Genomic DNA, 25,045 nt, shown 5'->3' on the forward strand with positions numbered 1-25,045 from the left:
AATTTTTTTAGCAAACTATGGTGGTGAACTTTGTCAAAAGCCTTAGAAAAATCTAATTTTAAGATAGCATCTATTTGCTCACTATTATCTAAACCTTTTGAAAAATCATCAATTAGTCCTATTAGTTGTGTTTCACATAATCTATTTCCTAGAGCCATGTTGGTATGTAGTAAGGACATTATGTTTGTCTAAGTGGTTTATAATGCTACAACATATTATGTATTCTAGGATTTTACATGTAATACTGGTTAGTGATACTGGTCTGTAGTTTCCTGGGGCAGATTTTTCTCCTTTTTAAAATAGGGAATGACTTTAGCTTCTTTCCAGTCCCTTGGTACTCTGCCCTGGTTAAGAGATGCCTGAGAAAGTATTTTGAGCACTGGTGCTAGTTCATTCCTTAGTTCTTTGAGTAATCTAGCTGAAATACCATCAGGTCCAGATGCTTTATACTGTTTTTAATGTTTGCTAAAGGTTATGGATTCCTTTTTCTTGTACTTCTGTATCTCCTATGTTGTCTACTTGGTTCAAATTAAGTAATATGTCTTTGTCTCTTGGGGCTCAGAATACTGATGCAAAGTATTTATTTAAGATGTTATTTTTAGTTTCATTATTATTAAGTTATCTTCTTTCAATGGTGCTACTCCTGTTGCTTCTATTTTCTTAGACTTAATGACCATAGGTTTAGACTTAATGACCATAGGTTTAGACTTAATGACCATAGGTTTTACTTAGTCTGCAAGCACTTTTATGTTTATAAATAAACTTTCACTTTCAGACCTTCCTATCAGAGGGTGTAAAGATCTCTTTTTTTTTCTTTGCCAATGGTTAATGAGGGTTTCAAGTGACCAGCACAGCATTCAACCACATTTACTTTCCTTAAACTAATGTGGGATACTAAGGTCCCCACAAGAATTGGGTGTACTCAAAGGGTCATACAAAATTCTAAATCCCTGGCTTTGCAGAGATTCAAACCTGCAACTCCTTGGCTTAGAAACAAATTTGTTTTACTCCTCTGCCATCATAACAAAAATGCAAGGCATATATTTAGGATAAAAAAGATAATTTCCAAAAACTGTTTCTTAACCTTTGTATTACCGGTATCTCTTTGAATAAATTAGATGGTTTGTCTGAGCTCCACTGTGAACGAATATTTAGTGCTGAATACGAGAGAAGGCCCTCTCGTAACAAACTCGACTACCCGTCAAGGTAAAGACAGTGTTTAACCATTTTAACGGTTATTTCCCCTTCGAAAGTCGCTGACAGTGATCCAGAAATAGGGATGGAGCGGGGCAATCAATAACTCTCCACTGAGAGAACGAGCGCGAGCTCGGCAGTCTCTGACTACCCGAGTAGGGCGTGCTCATTTAGTTTTGAAAGGGGCGTCAGGCTGGACACATTATAAAATGTAGCTAATGATTCATTATCGGCAAAATCTTTTCAACATTTGTTTCGGTTTCTTTTGTTCTAAAAATGTATTTTTTAAATTTAATAAGTCCAGCCGCAACAATCTAAACTGAAGTTAGCGCTATTTTGGTTGAATCTGTCAACAAGATTTGACTGTCTATTTCTTCTATATATCTTTCCTCCCCGGTATTTCTGAATGCATACGAATGAGCACTTTAGTGTGAGTGTGTGTGTAAGAAAGAGAGAGGGGGTTACTATTAGAAAGAACAATGGTGCTTGGCCGGGTGCTAAAATGGAGATGTCTATTGCTGTAAATAAATTGTAAGTAATGATGGTACTATTTTTTGTGTGATATTATCATCTAGCAATCAGGCCTACTCCCAATCTGTCCAGCAGATTCTGCGTGGAATTTTTGGAAGTCGCCATGTCTCTGGTGTCAGAATGTAGATCTAGAATATGAGCCTCGACGGTACGAAGTGAAAGTGTGTAGCCGATCTGGAGTGTGTGTTTTCTGTTATCTTACTTACGCCATCGGCTGTTTTTCTTAAAAACTCTCTACTCTAAACTGTTTGGAATTGCCGAGAGATACGGAATCAAGGACGTGAGTGGCAGCTATTTGAGAGTTCGGAAAATAAACCTTTGTATCAATTTGATTCAAACCAGTCTGTGATTGTAAACTGTGAGCCTAGATTACTGGTAAACTGGCTTGGGCAGAGAATAAGAGATGTTATCAATAATTTGAAACACACGTCCTTTTGATTAGCACACACATGCACACATCGGACTTTTTTTTTTCTAACGACATGTATACTCAGTAGTGCAAAGAGTGAAATTACATGATCTACACATGCATGCCTATACTAGTAGTTAAGGCAGGCTGGTTCATTGTTGATTAATTGCTGGCTAATTATACCTTGTCATTTAAATAACCGTATTGACGGCTGTTCTCCTGTGTTTGGAGATTAAATTATAACACGAATTGACGTAGTTGTGTTAAGTCAGAAATATGAACAGATGGTTCACATCTATATTTCTAGGAGGGTTTGATTCGTAACTATCTGACACACTTAAAAGGTCAGTCTGTCAAACTGCTAAGGAAATACGATACAGTGCTTTTGTTGTTGGCCAAAATGCGATGTAATCACAATTATATGAGAATAGGGCATGCTTGGCATAAGTCAAGAATTTATAACACTTTAACAGCATTGTGACTATGATAATAATTTATAATGCGTAATCTAACTACATATAAAGTGTAGATTAAGCTAATAGAGTTGTATTTGAGGACTTGATCTAGTCTGTTAGCCCTGAAGACGTCGAGTTAAACGCTTATCCTTATCTGAGGACAAGATCTATATTATCATGAGTAGGCTATATGCCACTAAGACTTAACAAGAAAATTATCTAATGTTCAGGATCTAGATTTAGATAATCTAGATCTATAACTTGTCTATTATCATCAATGGCTTGTAGAAATTTGATCAACTTTCATCTACTGCTTTAATAGGCTATACGGAGATTAAAATCTAAATCAAGATTTGTGCTGGCAATGAACAACAAATCAAGATTATGCTGTCACTAACTAGCCTATACCTATATGAAGATCTGGTCTATCTAGATTCTACATTTATTGTTACTTGTAGACCATTAGCATTGGGCATTGTATCGAGTGTCTTAGACTAATAGACCCTTAACAAGGCCGTACATTATTTGACATTGGAAATCATCATTATTCTTAGACATTATTATTAACATGTGCATATATCTTATAAATTATTATCTTATAAATATATATATATAGGCTATATATTATTTATATATCATTAGAAAAAGGACAAACATGAAGAAAGAAATCTTTAAAGAAATAATGATAACCTCCAAAAACAGGAGGCAAGAGAAAAAGCTGCTGAAGAATTATTTCTGTATTACCTTTTAGAAAATGTTCTTTTCAATCTCACTTCTTCTGTCATCATTTCAAGAATTAAGCTTCTGTTGATCAACCCTTCATATTATTTTGATCTCCTCTAATATACAAATCAGTGTAGGACAACACTTTTGCCTCTTGGATTAGGTAATAAAACTAATGTCTCCATTATTACCCTCACATAACTATATATAGTTATTTCTTCATGTTTGCTGTATAATATAATTAATTTTTTTTATAGCACAGTAGGACAGGGAAGAATTTTTTTTCCAAATTTATTTGGTGTTTCGACTGATATTAAAATGATTTGATTGTAAAAATAATGATTTTAGAAAGGTAAAGAGGTCTCCTTAGTGGTATGCGGAGCCCTGAGTGAGAGTCATATGTGGGGGCTTTTTATAATAATTGCTATAAATTACAGGAAAAGCTTTTTAAATATAAAGCTAAAAGTGTTGCTTTATGAGAGATGTCAATGAAATCCATCACTCTACATTTCAGTTTATAATGAGTTGATACAGTGCCTTAGATTGTGACAGAGGTACCCTATGATAGGCTGTGACTGACAAAAGAATATCCCTATCATAGGGCTCTACTCAAGTGCCTTGCCCCTGTTTGCCACTTCTTTGGCTACCACTGAGAGAAAGGTGATAGGTTGACTGGGGGGGGGGGGGGGGGCAGGGGAGAAGATTTATGATTATGTTAAAACTGAAAGTTTTTGAAATAGTTCCCTTTACTTCCAATCTTCATTAAAAAATATACTGAATGTTTCAGGTAAACTCTGAATTCTCAAGACATGGGAGTACACTTCATTCTGAGCGGAGTACACTTCATTCTGAGCACCTAGTTACTGGATGAAAATAAAACTGTGGTAACTTCTGGCTGTGTTTAAAGATGGATTACATTCGAGCCTTTGATGTAGAGCTGGACAGGTCAGTGTACCATTCTGGTGACATGCTGACTGGTCATGTATACATTGAGGTTGAGGAGAACATGCGTCTACAAAGTAAGATATTTAACTCTAAAAGATAAAGAGTTAGATGAGATACTGGAAATATTTAGTCAAAAAATAGGATAAAGCTTTTCACAATTTATATCTTTTTCCATTCTCTTGTAAATTATAAGCATATGCCACACAGATGTTTTAACATTCACTTAAAATATTATTTAATTTTTTTTCTTCAAAGAGAAGTGTTAGTTATATTTTTTAAATTAATAACAACAATATTTGTCTCCAAGATGTTATGCAACAACCAATACATTTTATACAAAGTTCTAAAATTGTTCTTATAGACATCAAAGTGTTTCTGCGTGGGAAAGCTCATGCTGAATGGAAAATAACTCGAGCTGGTGAGCGCAGAACTATGAAACAAGAAGAGCATTATCTTGAGGAACGAATGATGATCTGGGGCAAAGGTAAATATTTGTTCACTTAGCTCCATAGACAAATCCAAGTCAGTTGTATCTTTATCCTCAAATTACTATCATTACTTATCTGAAAAAAGTAATATAAGCAAAGAAATTTTATATTTATTTATGTTTACTTATCAAAAGGATTAGATGAAGATAAGATGACAAATAGTTCAAATAGAAAGATGCTGAAATGTATTTGTTGTTAAAAAAAATAAGCTACAAAATTGATCACAATGGCTAATTGGTTGTTTGGTATGCGCTTTGGACTGTGGACACTATGGTTCAGAGGTTAAACCCTGTCTGCTACCAAACTCTACTGTTCTGCAAACAGCCTGGGCTAGTACCAAACAGCCTGGGCTAGTTCAAAATAATCTTCATTTCTGAAGGAATGTCTGAGACTTGTGTATGAAACAAAACAAAAAAAAAACACTATAAAATTTTAATCCACTGGATATCACAAAGTACAGAAGAAAAAAGACTAAAAAAATTTGATGGCTCACTTTTTTTTTTTAACTTGCATGACATTTTGCAATTTCAAATTGTTCAGAAATTAAACATTCATTAAAATTATAGGAAAAAAAATGATTGTTGTGACTCAAATGTGCTGTTATTTGAAGCACAAAGAATGGAACTAGTCACTGGAAGTGTTCTGATGTAAAAGAATTTAAAATTAAAAAATATAGATGCTAAAAACAGTTTTAAAAATAAAAATGGCTTTGCTTAAAGAATTTTTGTATTTTTACCTAAACTACAACTCAGCTATGATTGAAGGGTATTAAAAGAGTTTAAATGTAATCTGTGAAAATTGAGGGTTTAAATGAAAGTATATTTACTGAAAATTATTAGTTGGAAGTTGAGCCAAGTCAGATGAGCATTATTTCCATAAGGATCAATAAAGCAGTCATAGTCTTAATCTTAGTCTTAGTCTTAGTCTTACATAGAAGTTTCTGAGAAAATAAAAAAAAGAAATTAAGGAGCGGGGCATGACTACATAAGTTCTAGAGATATTGAAAAGTTAAGAGATGTAATTTATAAGTATAAAAATGGTAATTTATATATATAAAAATACTAGTTAAAGTAACAAACTTATTTTCTCTTTCGTTATGTTGACTAGATGACAGTGATTCTCATCAAGGAATTCCCATATTAACCAGAGGACGACATCGCTATCCTTTCCATTTTCAACTGCCAGAGACTGTTTTGCCATGCTCATTTGAAAGCAAAATAGGAAATATTCGCTACTATGTACGGGTGAACCTCAACATTCCTTACGCATCATGTCCACAGTGTATTCGTTACTTCACAATCATTGGTCCACAGATTCATTGCATGGATGAAAGATATTTGGTAAGCAATTCCTAATAACTGTTCAATTTTCTAAGTCATTTTGTTGTTTTTTATTCTATTATTTAAAATATTAGTTTAAAAGCTTGGTCAAATATGAGTTAGGTTCAACAAATTTCAGTTATCTTAAGATTTTGTCATACATCATCTGTAACTACAATAGACAACGTTATCAGAGAATATTTAACTAAAACAATAAGGTGAAAGATAAAAAAAAAATGGGCACAATTCAAAATTAAAGGCACATTTCTCGTTCCATTAGCTAGGACAAATTTATACAAAAGCTCCTTCTTGGCTAGTGCTATTAGAGCATGGAATGGGTTGCCTGAGCTAGCCAGGAAAACCAGTGATTTGGCGGAGTTTAGGTCATTGGTTAATATGCATGACTAAATGCATGACGCATAGGACCTAATCATCTTCTTTTTTGAAGTAATGTCTGTATCATATAAGATAAGAAGAAAACTGTTATGTACGACAATGTTGCATAATGGTAGTTGTCAATACTGAAGATTAAAAACCTATATTGTGGATTAAATCAAAGTTAAAAAGTATTCCAAAAGAGTAGTGGGTGAGAGCAGTTCAACCTTTCGAATCATATGAAGAATTACAAAATCTGATTCTTATGTACTCAATGTCATTAAAGATGTTAAATAGCTACTCTATTACAATAACATAAAAATAAAGGAAATTTGCCCACACTATTTAGGATGTCTTTCAACTAGTAATAAAATAAATAAAATATCAGTAATTACAGCCTTTGCTGAAAGGAGTCTTTCAAAAGTAAAATGGAAACAAATTTTAAGAATATTATGGAAGACTTGAGTTTATGGGATTTTTTTTTCTTTTGATATTTATTGTTAGATCGAAGATAACCTCTAACCGTCATCGAAAAATTACAATACCAATTACGATATGATATAATATATGATTTCAGTAGAGCTTAAAGAAAGAAATTTCTGTTTATTTAATTCTTTTTTTTTTCTGAAATAGTATTTAATAAATATACATTGACAGTCCATTATTTTATAGTACAGTATCCACAAAAGGGTCATTTCATCCCCGGTCACTTCATCCCCAGTCATTTCATCTTTGGTCATTTCATCTCTAATCCATCAAATAATAATTTTAAAAAGTATGAAATTAACAATGTTTCATATTTTATTTTCATTTACATGACAAAAAGAGGGACACATTAAATAATAATATATTATGGTGTCATTAAAATTTAAAAAATTTAACATCTATTAATATAGAGCTAATGTAAAAATTGTTTTTGCATGTTAATTGAAATCTTATCTTATCTTATCTAATATAATACAGATGTATTTTATTAAACTTTGTTTTGTATTTGAAGATTATGGTTCAGTGTTTTATGTATAATTGCTACTTAACTTTTGAGTCTTCTGTCCTGAAGGCTTTCTAAATTTAGTGATTTTACTAAAGGTGTTACTCTAGTCAAATGTGAATATTTGTTTGTTACAAATCTCACTGCTCTATTTTGTGTCTGTTCCAGTTTCTTAATGTTTTCTTGAGTTGAGGGGTCCCAAACAGAGGATGCATATTCTATTATTGGCCTTACTTACTTAGACTTAGGTCCTCCCGCGCCGTTCGGCGCATTGAGCAGCAAGCTGTCTCCATAACGATCTGTCATTGGCAATGTCTGAAGCCTCCTCCCACCTGGTGTCCACTGTTCTGAGGTCCTCCATGAAGGTGTATCGCCAAGTAATATGAGGATGTCCCTGTTTGCGCTTTCCTCGTATTGGCTTCCATGTTATCGCAACTCTTGGTGTGTGTAATTCATTTTGACGTAGAACATGTCCCGCAAACCTCATGTGACGCTCTGTCATAACCTCACTAAGTGTTTGACTCCCAGTTCAGCATAGGATTTCCTTGTTTGAGACCCGATCTGTGTAACTGACTCCCAAAATATGTCTTAAGCCATTTTTGTTTTGCCACATTTAGTCTTTTCTCAATTTTGACGGATGACTTCCATGTCTCACATGCATATGTAGCAGTTGGAATGAGGATTGTGTTGAGAAGGTGTATTTTTGTCTCGAGTCCAATTTTTTTATAGTTTCATCAATATGGGGACTCCATGACAGTTTTTCATCAATTATAACACCTAGGTATTTTGCGTTTTTAGTCTGTGTTACTGGTTTACCATGAATAAGATAAGTGGAATTAATTTGTTTTAGTTTTTTTGTTACTCTTAATAACTGACATTTTTCTGAGTGGAAAGACATGCTCAAATTTGATTCCCATTTCTGTAATTCATCTAATTCTCTTTGTAAAATTTCTGTATTTTGTGTTGTTTTTATTGTTCTATATATTATGCAGTCGTCTGCGAATAATCTGACTTTTGTTCATCAGTAAGATAGGCAATTGATAGTAGGTACAGAAGACCATCATTTGATTCGTATTGCTGTACTTTGTCCTCATAAAATTTAGGTCTTGCACCACCATTGTTATTAGCTACTATAAAGTATAGTAATATAGAATTCAATGAATTTCTTTTGTTGTAGGTTCCTTCACAGTTTGTTTGCTGTTTTTGTTTATCATTGGGCTGATGGGAAGTCAAACCTGTTAAAAATATGAATCATTTGAGTAGATTGAATGAGGCTTAGCCTAGATGTGCAAGAAAATAGGAATCATTTGAGTAGATTGAATGAGACTTAGCCTAGATGTGCAAGAAAATAGGAATCATTTGAGTAGATTGAATGAGGCTTAGCCTAGATGTGCAAGAAAATAGGAATCATTTGAGTAGATTGAATGAGGCTTAGCCTAGATGTGCAAGAAAATAGGAATCATTTGAGTAGATTGAATGAGGCTTAGCCTAGATGTGCAAGAAAATATAATGCACTTTTTATTGTATCATTTCAGTCTCCTGTTTCTTCAGAAGCCAAGAAGAACTCATGCAGCTTATGTTGTGGTAAAGGACCAATGCTTCTCAGAACAACTTTAGAAAGAAGCTCTTATGTGTGTGGAGAGCATATTTTGTTGAAAGCAGAAGTACAAAATGGAGGAAATTCTGAAGCATGGGTTCTTTGTAAATTAATACAAGTAGGACTCTTATTACTTAATAATTTAATTTATTTTTTAAATACCTTATTCTTTTAATATGTTTGAAAATAATATTTTGAATATCCAATAGTGTTATTACTACAGAAGACCAGTTGTTTTCAAATGCACAGTGTTTTACATTTGATTCATAGTCGTGTTATTTATTAACAATTTTCAATGAATACAATTGTAGGCCTTCTAATTTATTTAATTCTAAACATACATATTGATTTTAATGCACATAAAATTTTGATTGCAGTATGTGGAGTTCTTCATCAATAAAGGTGTGTTAGGATTATCTAAAGAAGTTCGCCATACAGTATTAGAGGTTGAAAGTGAGAAGGTGCCGCCTCATGAAACTGCTAACTTGGATGAACTGATGGCTAAACTTGTCATCCCCATAATTCCACCAACAATGGTTGAAGTTTGTGGGGTCATTCAAATATTCTATACATTAAAGGTAGCCTGTCTCATCTTTTTTTTTTTTTTTTTTAAATATATATAAGTTTGTTGTTTATGTATAATTGAGAATTATTACTTATGTCAGTGTATGGTAGAAGCTAACTTGTATTGCTGTTATTGTAATCATGAAGAATGGAAGTGGTCAGTGGAAGTATTCAGATGAGTTCTTAAAGCTTTCTTCTTAGATGAAATTCTTTCTAGAGCTTAAATTTTAAACTCACTGTATCTGTTATTTGACTCTTGTAAATTTTTTACTATAAGTTCATTTCAATGAAATTAATAATAACTAACTGGCAAGTTGCAATAAACAGAAGATATCATTGAAGATATCATTGATATACCATTTCAACCATTACTTAATTATTCATTTTATTCAACTATAAAGATTTTTTGTTTAATAGGTTTTTCTAAGAATTATGCATATTCTAATAACAAATAGTGCTCTAGAATGTGTGTTTTTATGTTATGTAATTTTCAACTTAACATAAAAATAGAACATTGATTTTGTCTAAGAAAGAGATTTGGGGTGAGTGGGAATTGAAAGTTCCACATATTTATTCTCCATGCTCTATTTTAGTTGTCAAACTTTTCATTTAAAAACTAAAATCGAATCATGTGTTTAAAAAATCATTTGTTTAGATTTATTTGGAGACTTCTAAAGGTAAAGGTGATATAGCTGAGATCAGTATGCCCATTACTATTGGTACTGTTCCTTGTTTAGCTGCCAACAATACCATGCCTGAAATACACTATGGTAAGATTCTCTTTTAAAATAAGAAACAGTTCACAGATTTTTTATTTATATTAGGATTATTTTTAGTAGCCTGTATAGTACATCGAACATTTTATATTTGAATTCATTCCCTCTCTATAGAAATCATTCTCAACAATAAAAAAAACTAAAAATTAACCTATATTACACCCACTATATAACTTTATCAAGTCTAGACCTTAACTTACATCCACCTTTTTAAGTTAACAAGTCTGGTTAACTTGTAGGGAAGAGCAAGTTAGTAGTAAAGAGCTGACGAGAATGATTTGGAGCTGCTACAGATCATAGAAACGCGTACAACTCAGCAACAACACAAAATAAATTAAAGAAGCATAATAATAAGGGTTGTTCGAATCTGAGGATTAATGAGGAATGCAGAATTTCCAGTGTCTATGCAGCCCCAGCTGTGACTAATAGAAGCATATTGCCATGACAAATCACAAATTTAAATCATATACTTTCATTATCTCTTAACATATTTATTGACAATTATTGAAAGTATTTTTTCTGTGTAACCTAACAGAGGTGGCAGCGTCCAATGTGGAAGGAGGAATGTACATAAGTCCAGAGTTTCAACTAGGACAAGTGTACATGGGAGATGAAGTAGATCCAGAAACTGACCAGACTATTTTGTACAGACCTGTCTATGTGTGTGTATCTGGTGAAAGTCAGGCTCCTTGTAAAACTGATGTACACTTGCTACAGGTGACCAAACATAAAACTACATTTACACTTCCGTTGGATTTTTTTTTTCATTGTCTTATAACAACAAGATTCTTTCAGAAATGATTATTACATTCTGTGCTTGCATATTCTCCTCATGAATGCTAATTAGAGATTCAAAACTTAGTCATTGGGTTTTTAACTCTTTCAGTGTAAATTATTTGAATTATTTTGATCGAGAAAAATGGAGTTTTCCGGGACAAACAAAAATCTGCAAGGGGTAGTGTTACTAAAACACATAATTTTTCTATTTTATTAAACAATCCAACATTTGATTTTATTTTAAAGGAAAATGAATTAGTTACTAAAGTGTCAAGTATAATAAATTTTTCAATAAAATTTTTTTTTTGTTAAGTTTAAACTCAGAAAAAGGAACTATATAAATAATTCCTTAAAAATTGATATACTGAAAGATTTAACCTTTTATTATAAATTTAATCCATAAATATTGAGAGAAAAAAACAACTTAACAAGCAATGTATGGAATAAGACACCATATACATTTTTTCATACCACCAGTTTCAGGCCTAGAGTAAAAAATACATTTTCCTAAGGCCTCAATGGAATGCCACATTCCCATTCCTCTTTCTACATTTATTTTGGTATTTTGTTCTCTAAATAAAACAAAAAGAAATATCATTTTGGATTTATTTATTGTTATAGTTTATCTCACTTTTTTTGAATGTAGCGAAATGACAATAGATCCAGATTTACCTTTTTAATGGTATTAGTATACTTTTTTTTTATAGTAGGCCTACCATTCCTTGCTTTCTCTCTCTATCTCTCTCTTTCAACCTATCGAAAAAAAATGAATATATTGCAATTAGGATTGGTTTTGTTCTTCATTCAGACTGTATCTAAAAGGAAAAGGAAATAACACTAGGCACAATAAAAATAAGTAAGGTTAGGGAAAAATTTAAAAAATTGCTTTAGAAACATGAAATTTGTGGTATTTTAAAAAATCCTTTACATGTAAACTGCAGCCTTTTGGGGCAACACCAAAAATTAAATACACTGTTTGATAGAGCACTTCTGCTTTTTCACTTTTGGTGGTCATCAGGTTGCGTTTCTGTCAAAAACCATTCTTAGTAAGCATCTAGGAGGTATAAGGAACCAGTGTACGAAATTACATGTGAATTGATACAACAGTTTAAGAGATTTCTTGATCAATGAGTGTGTCATTGGTATTTTACAAATATATAATAGATTTATTTAGGAAATCACACATCAGTGCAAGAATAAATGAAAGCTTCTCTTATTATCTTGCTCATTTCAAATCCTCTATTCAGCTTGCAACTTTTTCATGCATGGAAAAATCTGGACACTGATTTCAAAACTGACTCTAAAAATTTTCCTAGATATTTGACAATGGGAAAAGAATTACTAGCTAATTTATCACAAAGTAAAATCTCTAGTTTGACCATTATAAATTTAAAATATAATCTTCCAAAAGAATTTAATAAATAGATAGATGTTTAAGAACATTTTGTGCGCTGTCTTCTTTAAGTCTTGATCTATAGGCCTATTAGAATTTATAAACTCTAAGTAGATTTGATTTATACATTTACTTAACCAAAATTTTTTTTGGTTGATACAAATTGTTTAATGGAAAAGACACTGATACCTTAAGAATCATAGTTCTAATGTAATGTCTTCCACTTCAACTGTAACTTATAAATATGTACTCTACAATGACTGTTGTTTAAAGACTAAAATGATAAGCTGTAGTATAGTTAAATATAAGAACAAAAGAAAACATTAATTTCAAAAATAAAATTGATAATCTTTGGTATTTCTATGTGCTCTGTTGACTTCGGACTAACAAAATTGCTATACTTCCAGGTGCCAAGTAGGCAAGTAAACAAAAGCCATGACAACAAAGGCAGTCAAGAGGGCCTGAATGTTCAAGAATTATCCAGTTTATCCCAGCACCATGTCAAGATGTTTCAAGTCAGTGGAGAAGAAGGCAGCTGCTCCAGTGGCCTTAAAGTGAAAAAGAATATTGTTGAGGATCAATTTCTGAAAGAGATAACAGCTAAGTTAGCATCTAGAAATGTTCAGGAAAGAGGGGATGATGGAGTCAGATATGGACCAGGGCATGGTGATCAGCAGCAAGAAATCGAGGCACACGTTGAGATGATGAGAAAACACAAGAAATCTAATGACACTGTTCACAAAGCCCTGGTCAATGAACTGCGTAAACATCTTTCTGAAGGGGATGAGAATGCAGAGGTTGAAAAGGTCCCTAGGGGCCTTAAAAAACCTTCTGGTGCAAAGAAAATATCAGAGACTGGTAATGTTACAGATTCCAGTAAACCACCCAATAGCTATACATCCCGAGACGTCCAGGACGAAGCCAGTGTTTCACTTATAAATGATCACTCAAAGCAGCAAGCAGAAAGTCCAAGAAGAAGTCAGACTGTGCCCACTGTTCAAACGTTCACAAAAATCTATCCGAAAACTGTTCTTTCTAATGCGCGAGAGGAAGCAGAAGTGGAAATCTGTGAGCAGACAGCTTTGTTGTCAGAATCTTTAAACACCTCTACTGAAACTAAGTGTTTACCTGACTTGGAACATGTTGAATGTCTGACAAACATGCAATCAAGTTTGCAAGAATCATTTCCTAAAGACCTCCCCACTCTGAGTGATCAAGATGGAATGACTGACTTTGAGAAACGTTACAGTGCCGCTGTAGAACAAGAGAGCTCTGATTTTGTTCCTGAGCTACATACTGTAGCAGACGTCAATGTCCGGTTCAGCCATCACAGCTCAATAGAACGAACAGTGAACACTATCATACCTGCTGCAATAGCTGCTACTGTCACTGCTGCAGCCCCTGCTGCTGCAGAATTATCACCTGCAAAACAAACACCTTCAGTGGCTCCAAAACCAAAACACAAAGACAGACATTCATTTCCTGCTGCAAGACAGACTTCTGATCAGACTGATGAGCACACAGAACATTTACTTAATTATGTTATAAGACCCAAAAGTGAAATGGTGGATCAAACAAGTTTCCACGATGACAGTACTGCCTAATAGATTTTAGTGACAATTTTGCAAGCTATTTTATGTAATATTTGTATTTAATACACATTTAATAGAATGTTTTTATTTTTTTTGTTTTTTTTTTTTTTTGCTAGTTTTTTAATTTTTCCATTGAACTAAACAGTAAATTTTCCAATAAATTTTCTACTTTCTTAAAAAAAAATTTTAATTGTGAAAATTATTTTTTTTTGTCATGCAAGATAAAAAAAACTATTTGAAATGTATTCACTATGGTATATTTTTATCTAAGGTCTCAATTTTTTAATGTAAAATGAATGAATTATTTCCCTTTATAAGCTCTCAACTAACTGGTATTGAGCCTGTCAAACAAACCCAAAAGTCTACCTATAGTCTATAAGCACTGTCAAATATAGCCTCAGATTTTTTGAGTTACAATCTCTATCAATTTAATAAGTAACATTGTTATTTAGATGTCAAGTTAAACCTAGTCTATATATTTTTTATGATTTTTTTTCCCATTTGTCTCACCATATTCTTAGACACTTGACTGCAGAGCTCAATTCTTGGGTGTATGACATGTTTCACATCTCAGTAGTTGAACTTTGAAAGAAAAATGTATTTTTTAGCAGTTATTTTCTTTATCTGTCTTTATCATTGGTACTAATAATATGGTTAATTTTATCACGTTAACCCACTTAAAACTTTTTTCAATTTAGATTGGTATTATTAATATCACTACAGCTTTTAATCTAATTTTGTTTTATTAGAACTAGATATCATCAAACAAACTTTAAGAGTTTTCCATAATTCTATTGTCATAATATTTGGTGAGATGTTATAGAGGTTTTTTTTATCAAATACTTCATTGAACTTACAGACTATAAAAAAAACTTCCTATAATCTGAAGAAATTGCCCTAAATAGAATTGATATATATTATACTGAATGAATTATTCATTGTTAAGCTGTATTTATTTAGATTTTAGTCTTCATTGCTCTGTAAAATACGGAACATGAATATAGCATACAATTTCCCCTAAACATGTATAAACATGGGAAATTCATTATGCAAGGATTATATGCAGGTGGACTTTACTTTCTAGTTTTAAAAGTGAAAAGGAATGAGTTGCTTTGAACAAATTCTGGGGCAGAATTGACATTTTTAATTTTGATAAACAAATTAGATGAGCACAGTGTTCTTTCTTTCTTAAAAGCAATGTCTAGAACTAAAAAAAACAAACAAGCACAAGCAAAAAAAAACACACCAAAGGGATTATAAACATACTTACATAGTCCATGTTCTTTTACCAAAAATTATATGGTATGCACATCAACAACTTGTAGTCCCTCCAACTCTGACATCCTAGGTTATATTAGTTTCAGTAGAAACATAACCTGAAGTAAATTGGTAACATAGTTCTATGGCCTAAATTATTTTTTTTACTTACAACTGTTTCATTTGTATCCAATCCCTAGTACAACTTGCTGCACAAAGTGTGGAAGACTTGATTTAACTCCAGTTTCTTGTAGAGAAATTGTCTGGGTGTATATATTTTTAAATTTTAATAGTCACTTTGTTAGTAGTCATTTTATTTTTATTTAAGTTTTTTTAGTTAACAAAATTATAACTTATAAATGAATCAGCATTTTTAAGTAATTTAACAAATTTACTGTTTCTATTTAATGCATAACTTTTCATTGGATATGTGTATATAAAACTTATATGTTAAAATAATTGATCAATTAAATTTAAAAGAGAGTAATTCTTGAAAACAAATAGGTAAGATTAATATTCAGAATACTATTTTTTTTTTATTGCTTTTATATAGTCCATCCTTCACAATTTCATTGTGGATTAGTGGAGAGAAGGGACTATTTGGGAAAAGGTTTTCATATGCATTTAGGCGTTCAGCAAACACAACTCTGCTCGTGTTGGGATTCAAACTCGATCCCCCTTGTTAGGTGGTGAAACTGTAGCCAAGCAGTTTTTAACCAAATATATTTAACTATTGATAATATGCAAAACAAAAAATGTATTTTCTTTCTTAATAATTAATAAACAACATAAGATAAAACTGAAATGTAGGAAATGGTTGACTAATTTTTAACTAACACATCATTTTATTATTTGGCAACATTTTAATTTCAAAATAATATTTACTAACATATACATTTAAAAAAACAACAACTGATGTTCATAATCTAAGTTTAAATTCTACTAGTGTTCTGTTTTTTTAGAGGACTCACCATTGTTTCTTGATTAAGGAAGTAGACAATATTGTTTAGTTCCAGTTTTTAAATAATAACAGCTTCATTTTTAAGAACAAATAACTGTAGATATGCTGTAGATATATCTGTTTGTTTGAATGTTGGTTGTATCACATCTGACAGGAGATAATGGCAAATAGACACACTGCTATTTAGTTTCAACATTTCTATTCTTTATACTCTTTTATTTATTTCAAGAAAAAGATTCACTACCATATATTTATCAACATGAATTATTTGTAGCTATTTAAATGTATGAACTATTTTATGCCTTAAGACAATCGAAGAGAAAGACTTTTAAATGATTAATGATCAGGATTATACAACTAGAGGTAAGACAACATTATTAGGACCATCCAATGCATTATATCGGCATAGAAAACCTTAATGTACCTTGATTATGTTATAAGGTAATTCTGATGTGGAAATTTCAGCTATTTATCAAATTACAATGACAATTGTATGCTGCTGTTTTTTTTTTCATGTTGTTTTATGTTTGTAGCCTCCATGACATGATCCTATGTAAATATCTTTGAACTAGTTCAGCTTCATTCACTAATCTATTTCTTTTGCTATCTTAAGTCCTACTTGTAAGCGAGGGGAATCACCCTAACATTGTATACTGTGGTCATAGGAGGAGGATCTAATCTAGTCATGAAGTGCAATGTTTTCTGTTTGATTCTATCGACTGGTCTTTGTATGATTTATCTTTAGACATTATTGGCTTTGTCCTGTACTGTTTAAACTCTATATTGTGGTTATACTTTTGTGCAATGTTGAATTGAAACTGCATCAGGCGCCTGCAGTTTTCTATTTCTTTTGTTAGATAATAATAACCTGTACAGTTTTGCTTCCGTTCTAACAGAATTAGTTTATTTATTAAATGAATTTTTCTTTCATTATTTATATCACTCAGCATTATTTGGATATTATTTGCTTATTTATTTGCTTTTTTTTTTTTTTTAGAAAATGGACTCTTTTTAATTAGAATATTTCTTTTTTTGCCTGTAATATACAATGAAGCTTAAACGGTACAACTTTTTTTTTATCCATTTATTAAATAGTTAATTCATTAAATAGTGGAGGAGCGGTGGCTGAGTGGTAAAGCACTTGGCTTCCGAACCAGGAATACCAGGTTCAATTCCTGGTGAAGGCTGGGATTTTTATTTGGGGATCTTTGGGTGCCTTTAAATCCACCCAGCTCTAATGGGTACCTAAAATTAGTTGGGGAAAAGTAAAGGTGGTTGGTGGTTGTGCTGGCCATATGACTGCCTCGTTAACCATGGGGCCGCAAAAACAGATGACCTTTACATCATCTGCCCTAGGGGTTCTTTACTTTTACTTTACTCATTAAATAGTGAACTCATCTTTTTTCTTGTTCCATTTGAAATTTACTTTTGATCAAACCTGCAAGTGTTAATTACTTGTGTGCCTACAGAAGAAGAAGATTAGTTCTACAGAAAGTGTCAACCAGTTTAGTATTCTGTGTAAACAATGAGCTGCCCCAGTCACTCTTTTCAGTGTAATTCATCGGCTTGCCCTGCCTGAAGCATTACACAAGCTTGTTCTCATTGCTTTCTTAACAATATTTTTGTAACAAAAATTGTACGTACCACAATTTCAAGTCTTGGACTAAAGCTGCACTCTTTGTTATGATAGACAGACTTTATTGCAAACATTTGTCTGGTCTGGACATTAGTTTAGATTGGTTCTCAAGTTATTTAAATACAGCTCCATTTGTAAAGCATATTTGTTATTGACTTGTTTTCAGCTAGTCTCTACATACAAAACTCTGTACTATAAGTGCTGCCAGTTTGGCTTTCAAGTGTCCAGCACAGCTTTCACTTACTTTTTATAATACTCCTTTATACTTGAGGCAATCAATTGTTTCAAAGCCAAAGGGAATGAATATTTTGGCTACTTATAAATAGACTCGTAAAGACAATTATCAACTTTGTACTATTGTATCCAATTCATAGATTTGTATTTGTGGTATTTATGTTATAGAATTATCAGGTATTCTTCAGATTAAAGTTGAGTACATTCAAGCTCTTACCTTTTGTCTGCCCAGGGGGATGAGTGATCTCAGTTTGATTATACTGACAGATCACATGACCTGGGTCTGATCTCAGTTTGATTATACTGTCAGATCACATGACCTGGGTCTGATCTCAATTTGATTATACTGACAGATCACGTGGCCAGGTATCTCAAATCAGCCAGAATGAACAATAGCTTAAAACGGAACATGAATGATACCAGTACTTCTTGGATATGGGAAAGAATTCATCTTCTTATTTGAAGCAATGTCTGACATTGATGACATAAGACTTTTTAGAATGTTTTCTGTTTCAGCTTCTTGTGTAAAACTTATTTAGCCTTTAACTTTCTTATACAAATTTAATTTAATTGCTATTTAAATATAGTCCTATATTGAAAAACTGACAAACATGAAGACCACAATAAATTTTTAACAGTAAACTATGAGGTGATAAAGCTAACTTACTAATACCCAAACAATAGACATGTTTTTCTCAAGCCTGGCTAGTAGATTGGAAATAATTATTTAATGTGCCAGGTAAAATGTATATTTTGAGATTGAAAGCCAGTAACTCCATCATAATGTCCTTACCACACAATCATTTCTCTAGTTTCATGTTATGATGGCTGCCTGGTCGTGCGGTTTGTGCGCTTGACTGTCGTTCGGATTTATCGATGGTCTCGGGTTCAAACCCTGCCCGCTCCCATCCCCCGTCGTCCTGCGGGAGGTTTGGACTAGGAAGTAATTATCTTCAACTCTGAAGGAACATCCGAAACACGTAAAACATTTTACAAACATTTTTTTACATTTTATGTCCCTTGAACTGATTAGAAAGAAGTGATGATATCATTTGTAACATGACACATAGAATTAATTTTTAAATATTTGTGGTGCATATTCTAGCACTTGATGAGATTGAGAAAGAGGCCTACAATTAACAATCATTTCTAGCAGTACCCAGAGAACAATGGGCCTACAATGGACAATCCTGAACCAACTTGAATTGCTCAGTAGTGTACAGAGAAGAGCTCTCATTGGCAATGCTGGTCTCACTTTTTGTTGCCAACTTTCATTGCTTGAATTCTGTTTTTATACTTTGTTTTTACTTTTAGAGTACTATGAAAGTATGTTTGGGGAAATAGTGTCTTTTGTTACTTTATGGGGACAATTTGTGTATGCACAATATTTGTAATATGTTGATACTAACTACTGATTCATTTTTTATCATTTGTATTGACTATTTAAATGTTTTAATGTGCATGTAATCTTATAGTCATTTTCTGACAATCTTTATACATAATTAAAACATATTTTTTTTTAAAGAGAATCATGTCTTTTGTTCATTTTGTATTAATGCTGAACAAACTAAGCTTTGAATGTTTTCATAACCTCATTACATCACATCACCTCAGTTTCATTAGCTTTGAATGTTTTCATAACCTCATGACATCACATCACCTCAGTTTCTAAAGCTTTGAATGTTTTCATAACCTCATGATATCACATCACCTCAGTTTCATTAGCTTTGAATGTTTTCATAACCTCATGACATCACCTCATTCAAACAAACTGCTAGATACTTTCAATATTTCATAAAGTCAAGATTTATTTGATTCATATATCTGCATTGATCAATGTTTTCTGTTTATACCTTCTCCTTAGACCTATGGGGCAGCACCAGACATTTCTCTGTTTTTTTGCCTTGAGTAGAATCTGTTCAGGAACGTTCTATCTATTGCCTCTACGTTTCTCCTGATTACTTCCCTTCAGAAAGGTCTTGGCGGGTCCTGAGGACTTCCTATGTGACAAATGTCAGCAGACGTGGGGCTCAATAAACATTGTGACAAATGTCAGCAGACAATCGTGGGGCTCAATAAACATTGTGACAAATGTCAGCAGACAATCGTGGGGCTCAATAAACATTGTGACAAATGTCAGCAGACAATCGTGGGGCTCAATAAACATTGTGATCCTTCTGAGGATTTTCTCATTTGTGGTGCGGTCTTTGTTCATAACTAGGATCCTATTATAGTATCTTTACTACATGTCTAGGAATCTGCTATCTAATTCGGCAAATGGCTTCCAAATTCGCAAGCGTGCAAGAAATATCATAAGTAAGATTTAAAAAACAACAGTTGGGGCGAGACTTTGCTGTTTACTTTCATCACTCTTCAATGTCTTCCTTAAAGGAGGATGCTCTTGAAGGTTACGAAGGTACTTTAAAAGCATATTGGCGGAAGAAGAATTATTAACTTTCGCTTTGCGGATGACCTGGCAGGAATAGAGGATGCTGACTTGGAGATACGCATAGACAAGACTTCCGCAGCATGGGGCATGCAAATCAATGCCGAAAAAAGTCACATTATGACCAATAGCGAACAAAGCTTTTAGATGTACATTCGTTTTTGGAGATACAAATTTAAGTCAGCGCTCCTTGGTCATGTTTTGCTTGCCTGTTACACTTTTACAAAGTTCTAAACAACTTGTGTGTCAGGCTATACATAGAAGATAATTTGTTGAACAAGGTTTGAAAGTCACATCAAAATAAAGACTTTGGCACGACAGATTTCATCACTTAATTCCTTTGGAAGAAATAAAATAATTCAATTAGATTTCTGTTAAGTCTGCCCCCCCCCCCCCAGTCTTGTAACGACGCTAGTTTATTTTACACAAAGACCGCCCATTAAAGAATTACAAGAATACATCATTCTAAGTGAATAAATGGTGTTAGTATCAAGTGCAAACATTTATATTTTTTTAAAAATTCACCCCTGTATAATAAGCAAACCTTTTTCAAATGTATATCTAAAATTTTAACATGTCTGTATCATTGATTGTTTCAGCTTACTACACTACACTCATATTTACATTTCCAATCTGTAATACTAGTGCACATTTTTTGTTATTCCGATACCTGGCACGTGTTTCTGGCCTGGCATTTCAATCCTATTTCTTTCACCACACGAAGCTCTGGGCTCGGTAACCAAATGATTTATCTGTTAGCTTATCCACTAATCAGATCCATTTCATCTTTTCAAAACAAAGTTCTAAAACAAATCATGAGAAGAAAAACAAAATGTCCATTGGAAAGGATTGAAAAGTACGAACGAACTGGTAACGTTGACTTTCTGACACTAAAGTTCAGTCTTAGCCTGAGCGAAAATAGCAACATTTCTCACGTTGTGCTGTGCACGTACCCCTGGTCAGAATTGACAGAAAGGGTTAACATTGGGTTAACGACAAACAGCAAGGGGAAAAAAGAAAAGTAAAAGATGGCGGCTGTTGATGTACACTGGTTAAAAGTAGAAGATGGCGGCTGTTGATGTACACTGGTTAAAAGTAGAAGATGGCGGCTGTTGATGTACACTGGTTAAAAGTAGAAGATGGCGGCTGTTGATGTACACTGGTTAAAAGTAGAAGATGGCGGCTGTTGATGTACACTGGTGAAAAGTAGAAGATGGCGGCTGTTGATGTACACTGGTTAAAAGTAGAAGATGGCGGCTGTTGATGTACACTGGTGAAAAGTAAAAGATGGCGGCTGTTGATGTACACTGGTGAAAAGTAAAAGATGGCGGCTGTTGATGTACACTGGTGAAAAGTAGAAGATGGCGGCTGTTGATGTACACTGGTTAAAAGTAGAAGATGGCGGCTGTTGATGTACACTGGTGAAAAGTAGAAGATGGCGGCTGTTGATGTACACTGGTGAAAAGTAGAAGATGGCGGCTGTTGATGTACACTGGTGAAAAGTAGAAGATGGCGGCTGTTGATGTACACTGGTGAAAAGTAGAAAATAAAAGGTTTCTGCTCAATAGGTGCTCCTCCAAGATCACTAGTAGGCCTAGATGCTCAATAGGTGCTCCTCCAAGATCACTAGTAGGCCTAGATGCTCAATAGGTGCTCCTCGAAGATCACTAGTAGGCCTAGATGCTCAATAGCTGCTCCTCGAAGATCACTAGTAGGCCTAGATGCTCAATAGGTGCTCCTCCAAGATCACTAGTAGGCCTAGATGCTCAATAGCTGCTCCTCCAAGATCACTAGTAGGCCTAGATGCTCAATAGGTGCTCCTCCAAGATCACTAGTAGGCCTAGATGCTCAATAGGTGCTCCTCCAAGATCACTAGTAGGCCTAGATGCTCAATAGCTGCTCCTCCAAGATCACTAGTAGGCCTAGATGCTCAATAGGTGCTCCTCCAAGATCACTAGTAGGCCTAGATGCTCAATAGCTGCTCCTCCAAGATCACTAGTAGGCCTAGAAGTGTTTTTGATGCCTACTGAATCTTTCGTCATTGTTTCTCCTCAAGAAGTATCACATCACTTGCATCATAAAATAAGGAGAAGGGATCACGTGATAGCCTTAAATAAACATACGGATTGTTTTATATTGTATCATAGGACAGTTACACTTTGTCGAGTAGGACAAGAACAAAAGACCAGTAACGCCCTCTAGGTACAATCAGAAAAGCTACTTAAACCTAGACACACTTCTTTTGAATTGTTACAACTTTCTTACGAGGCATACACCAGCGTATCTATCTATCTATCTATCTATCTATATATCTATATATATATGTGTGTGTGTAGATAAATAAGAATATCTATCTATCTATATATATATGTGTGTGTGTAGATAAATAAGAAGTGCTTTGTTTCTATATTGGACAAAGCCCTCAGTAGTCTCCGTAAAGATGATCAAAAAACAGCACATTTGAAGCCTCCATTATTAAAGTTAGAAGTTTCTATCATAGAGACACATTCATTAGAAGTTATTATAATCAATTGTTCATAATATAAAGGAAGGATCTTGGTATCTAAACTAAATAAAGGATTAACACATAGACTAAACTTACAATCTCTTGTTGGTTCGTTTTATATTTAGATCTATATGTAGAGATATTACTCAATACAATGTTGGTTGGATTATGGAAATACACAATTTCAATCAAATTTATTCTTTTACTATTATTCAGTCATTCTGTTGATGTTTATGGATTGATGTTTATGAATTGATGTATTCGGATTGATATTTATGAATTGATGTATTTGAATTGACGTTTATGGATTGATGTATTCAGTATGATGTTCATGGATTAATGTTTATGAATTGATGTATTTGGATTGATGTATTTGAAGTGATGTTTATGGATGTTTTTAAAGAACTTCTCCAAAAAGATTCAATAATGAAAGTCAAACACATTTTCTTGAAATAAAATACCTTGTTCTGTCATGTTCTCTAGACATTCTGTTGAGATATAATCGCTCATAGTAACTATTTTAATCATTCTTTAAGATATATTACCTTATATTTAAGTATTCCTCACAATTTTTTGAGATACAATAGCTCATGTCAAGTATTCCTCACAATTTTTTGAGATACAATAGCTCATGTCAAATATTCTCCAAAGTTCCTCACATTTTTGTCCAAGATATAAACTACTTTACCTGCATCAAGGACACATGGGGATCTTTTTATTTTCGCCTATTCAGTAAAACTTAGTGAACTGGAAGTCACGCAATCAAAAACATCGTGTCCCTCGTCGGACTGAAGCGCAGTGAACGCAAACAATTCTTGAGTCTAATTGAGTCTCGAATGGTGCACACTTTGAGACGTGACACTTCAAACATTGGGGATGGATGGGAAAGACTCAGTCAGTGCAAGTGACTGTACACCAGTCTTATTCCTTTGAGTCTTCCTAATTGTCAAGCTAAAACGAAAGGTTGAAAAGTAAAGAATTTTGTTGACGAAATGTAGTCATGAGTTTTGTTGTTTGTACATTTTTGCATAGAACAAAACTCTATATTTATCCTAATCTGGAAAAATATATATATATTTGCAGGTATATTTAACTGTCAGATACAATTTATCAATGGGAAGCAATAACTTAAAAATTAAACCACGTAAAAAAAACGTGCGAGTTAGCTCCCGTTAAAGTTATTTTTAAATATCAACAAACAAAATGTATGTAGTTGTACAGTCAATAAACATTGAGGTATGTTGTTGTTTACCATTCTGTCCTGACCTGTGTTATGAAGCTACAGGATTCCTGAAATACCTAACAGTCCATAAATACCGCCTTCATTTTGTCACGTGATCACATTTAGTTCAGTGCAGGCAGCGCGTCCAAGAAATTCGTATGTTCTGGACACGTTTTATCCAAGCACCTTGGTAATAGTACATATCAAGATATCATTTTTATCATGAACAGACGTTACAGGTGAACTATTTGGATTTGACACATTATTCAATTTTTTTGTAAATAGTTGTAGCACGCTTTCAGACGAACAATTTAAAATGATTAAATCCCGTTCTTGGTAACTTGTGCAATGTACGCAAGTACAAATGTGCAAAGGTACACTAGTAGGCCTTTTACCTTTACCTATCCCTTAGTTTGTTGGAGCGTTGGGGCACCAAGCAAGACTCGTCGACAGTCTTTCTCCATTCCTCCATGTATTTTGCCTTGTTTAGTAGGCCTACTCAGCTCAGGCACAAAGTAAACAATTACAAAATTACCAAGTCACTGCACTGATGAGCAGAAATATCACAAAATAAAATTAAACCGTAAAATAAAACAAGGTTATAAAGACAGTTTGTGAGGAAACTCAAAACCGACCCCCAAAGTGGTTCACCTGGGC

At 33.3% G+C, this 25,045-nt stretch overlaps 1 protein-coding gene and 1 long non-coding RNA gene across 3 annotated transcripts; one reads left to right on the forward strand and one right to left on the reverse strand.

Annotated features, from left to right (window-relative positions):
* The first annotated feature begins 1,598 nt into the window (after positions 1–1,598).
* On the forward strand, positions 1,599–19,743 carry LOC106063443 (uncharacterized). 2 transcript variants are annotated; one of them, XM_013221810.2, is made up of 9 exons: positions 1,599–1,725; positions 4,100–4,331; positions 4,619–4,741; positions 5,853–6,085; positions 8,963–9,142; positions 9,402–9,602; positions 10,244–10,358; positions 10,900–11,081; positions 12,942–19,743. In XM_013221810.2, the coding sequence occupies exons 2-9, from the start codon at positions 4,220–4,222 to the stop codon at positions 14,136–14,138; spliced, it is 2,343 nt and encodes a 780-aa protein (XP_013077264.2). In that variant the 5' UTR covers positions 1,599–1,725; positions 4,100–4,219; the 3' UTR covers positions 14,139–19,743. The 2 variants fall into 2 exon arrangements, with proteins under 2 accessions (XP_013077264.2, XP_013077272.2); XM_013221818.2 differs by lacking the exon at positions 1,599–1,725 and adding an exon at positions 1,746–2,478.
* Positions 11,709–15,499, reverse strand: LOC106063463 (uncharacterized). Its single transcript, XR_001216999.2, has 3 exons — positions 15,397–15,499; positions 14,637–14,708; positions 11,709–11,894 (listed from the first exon to the last, which is right to left on the reverse strand). It is a non-coding gene; the product is annotated as an uncharacterized LOC106063463 (long non-coding RNA).
* Positions 19,744–25,045: the final 5,302 nt, after the last annotated feature.

The sequence above is a fragment of the Biomphalaria glabrata genome, chromosome 5 (assembly GCF_947242115.1).
Source record: "Biomphalaria glabrata chromosome 5, xgBioGlab47.1, whole genome shotgun sequence".
In the NCBI taxonomy this organism is placed as follows: Eukaryota; Metazoa; Mollusca; class Gastropoda; family Planorbidae; genus Biomphalaria; species Biomphalaria glabrata.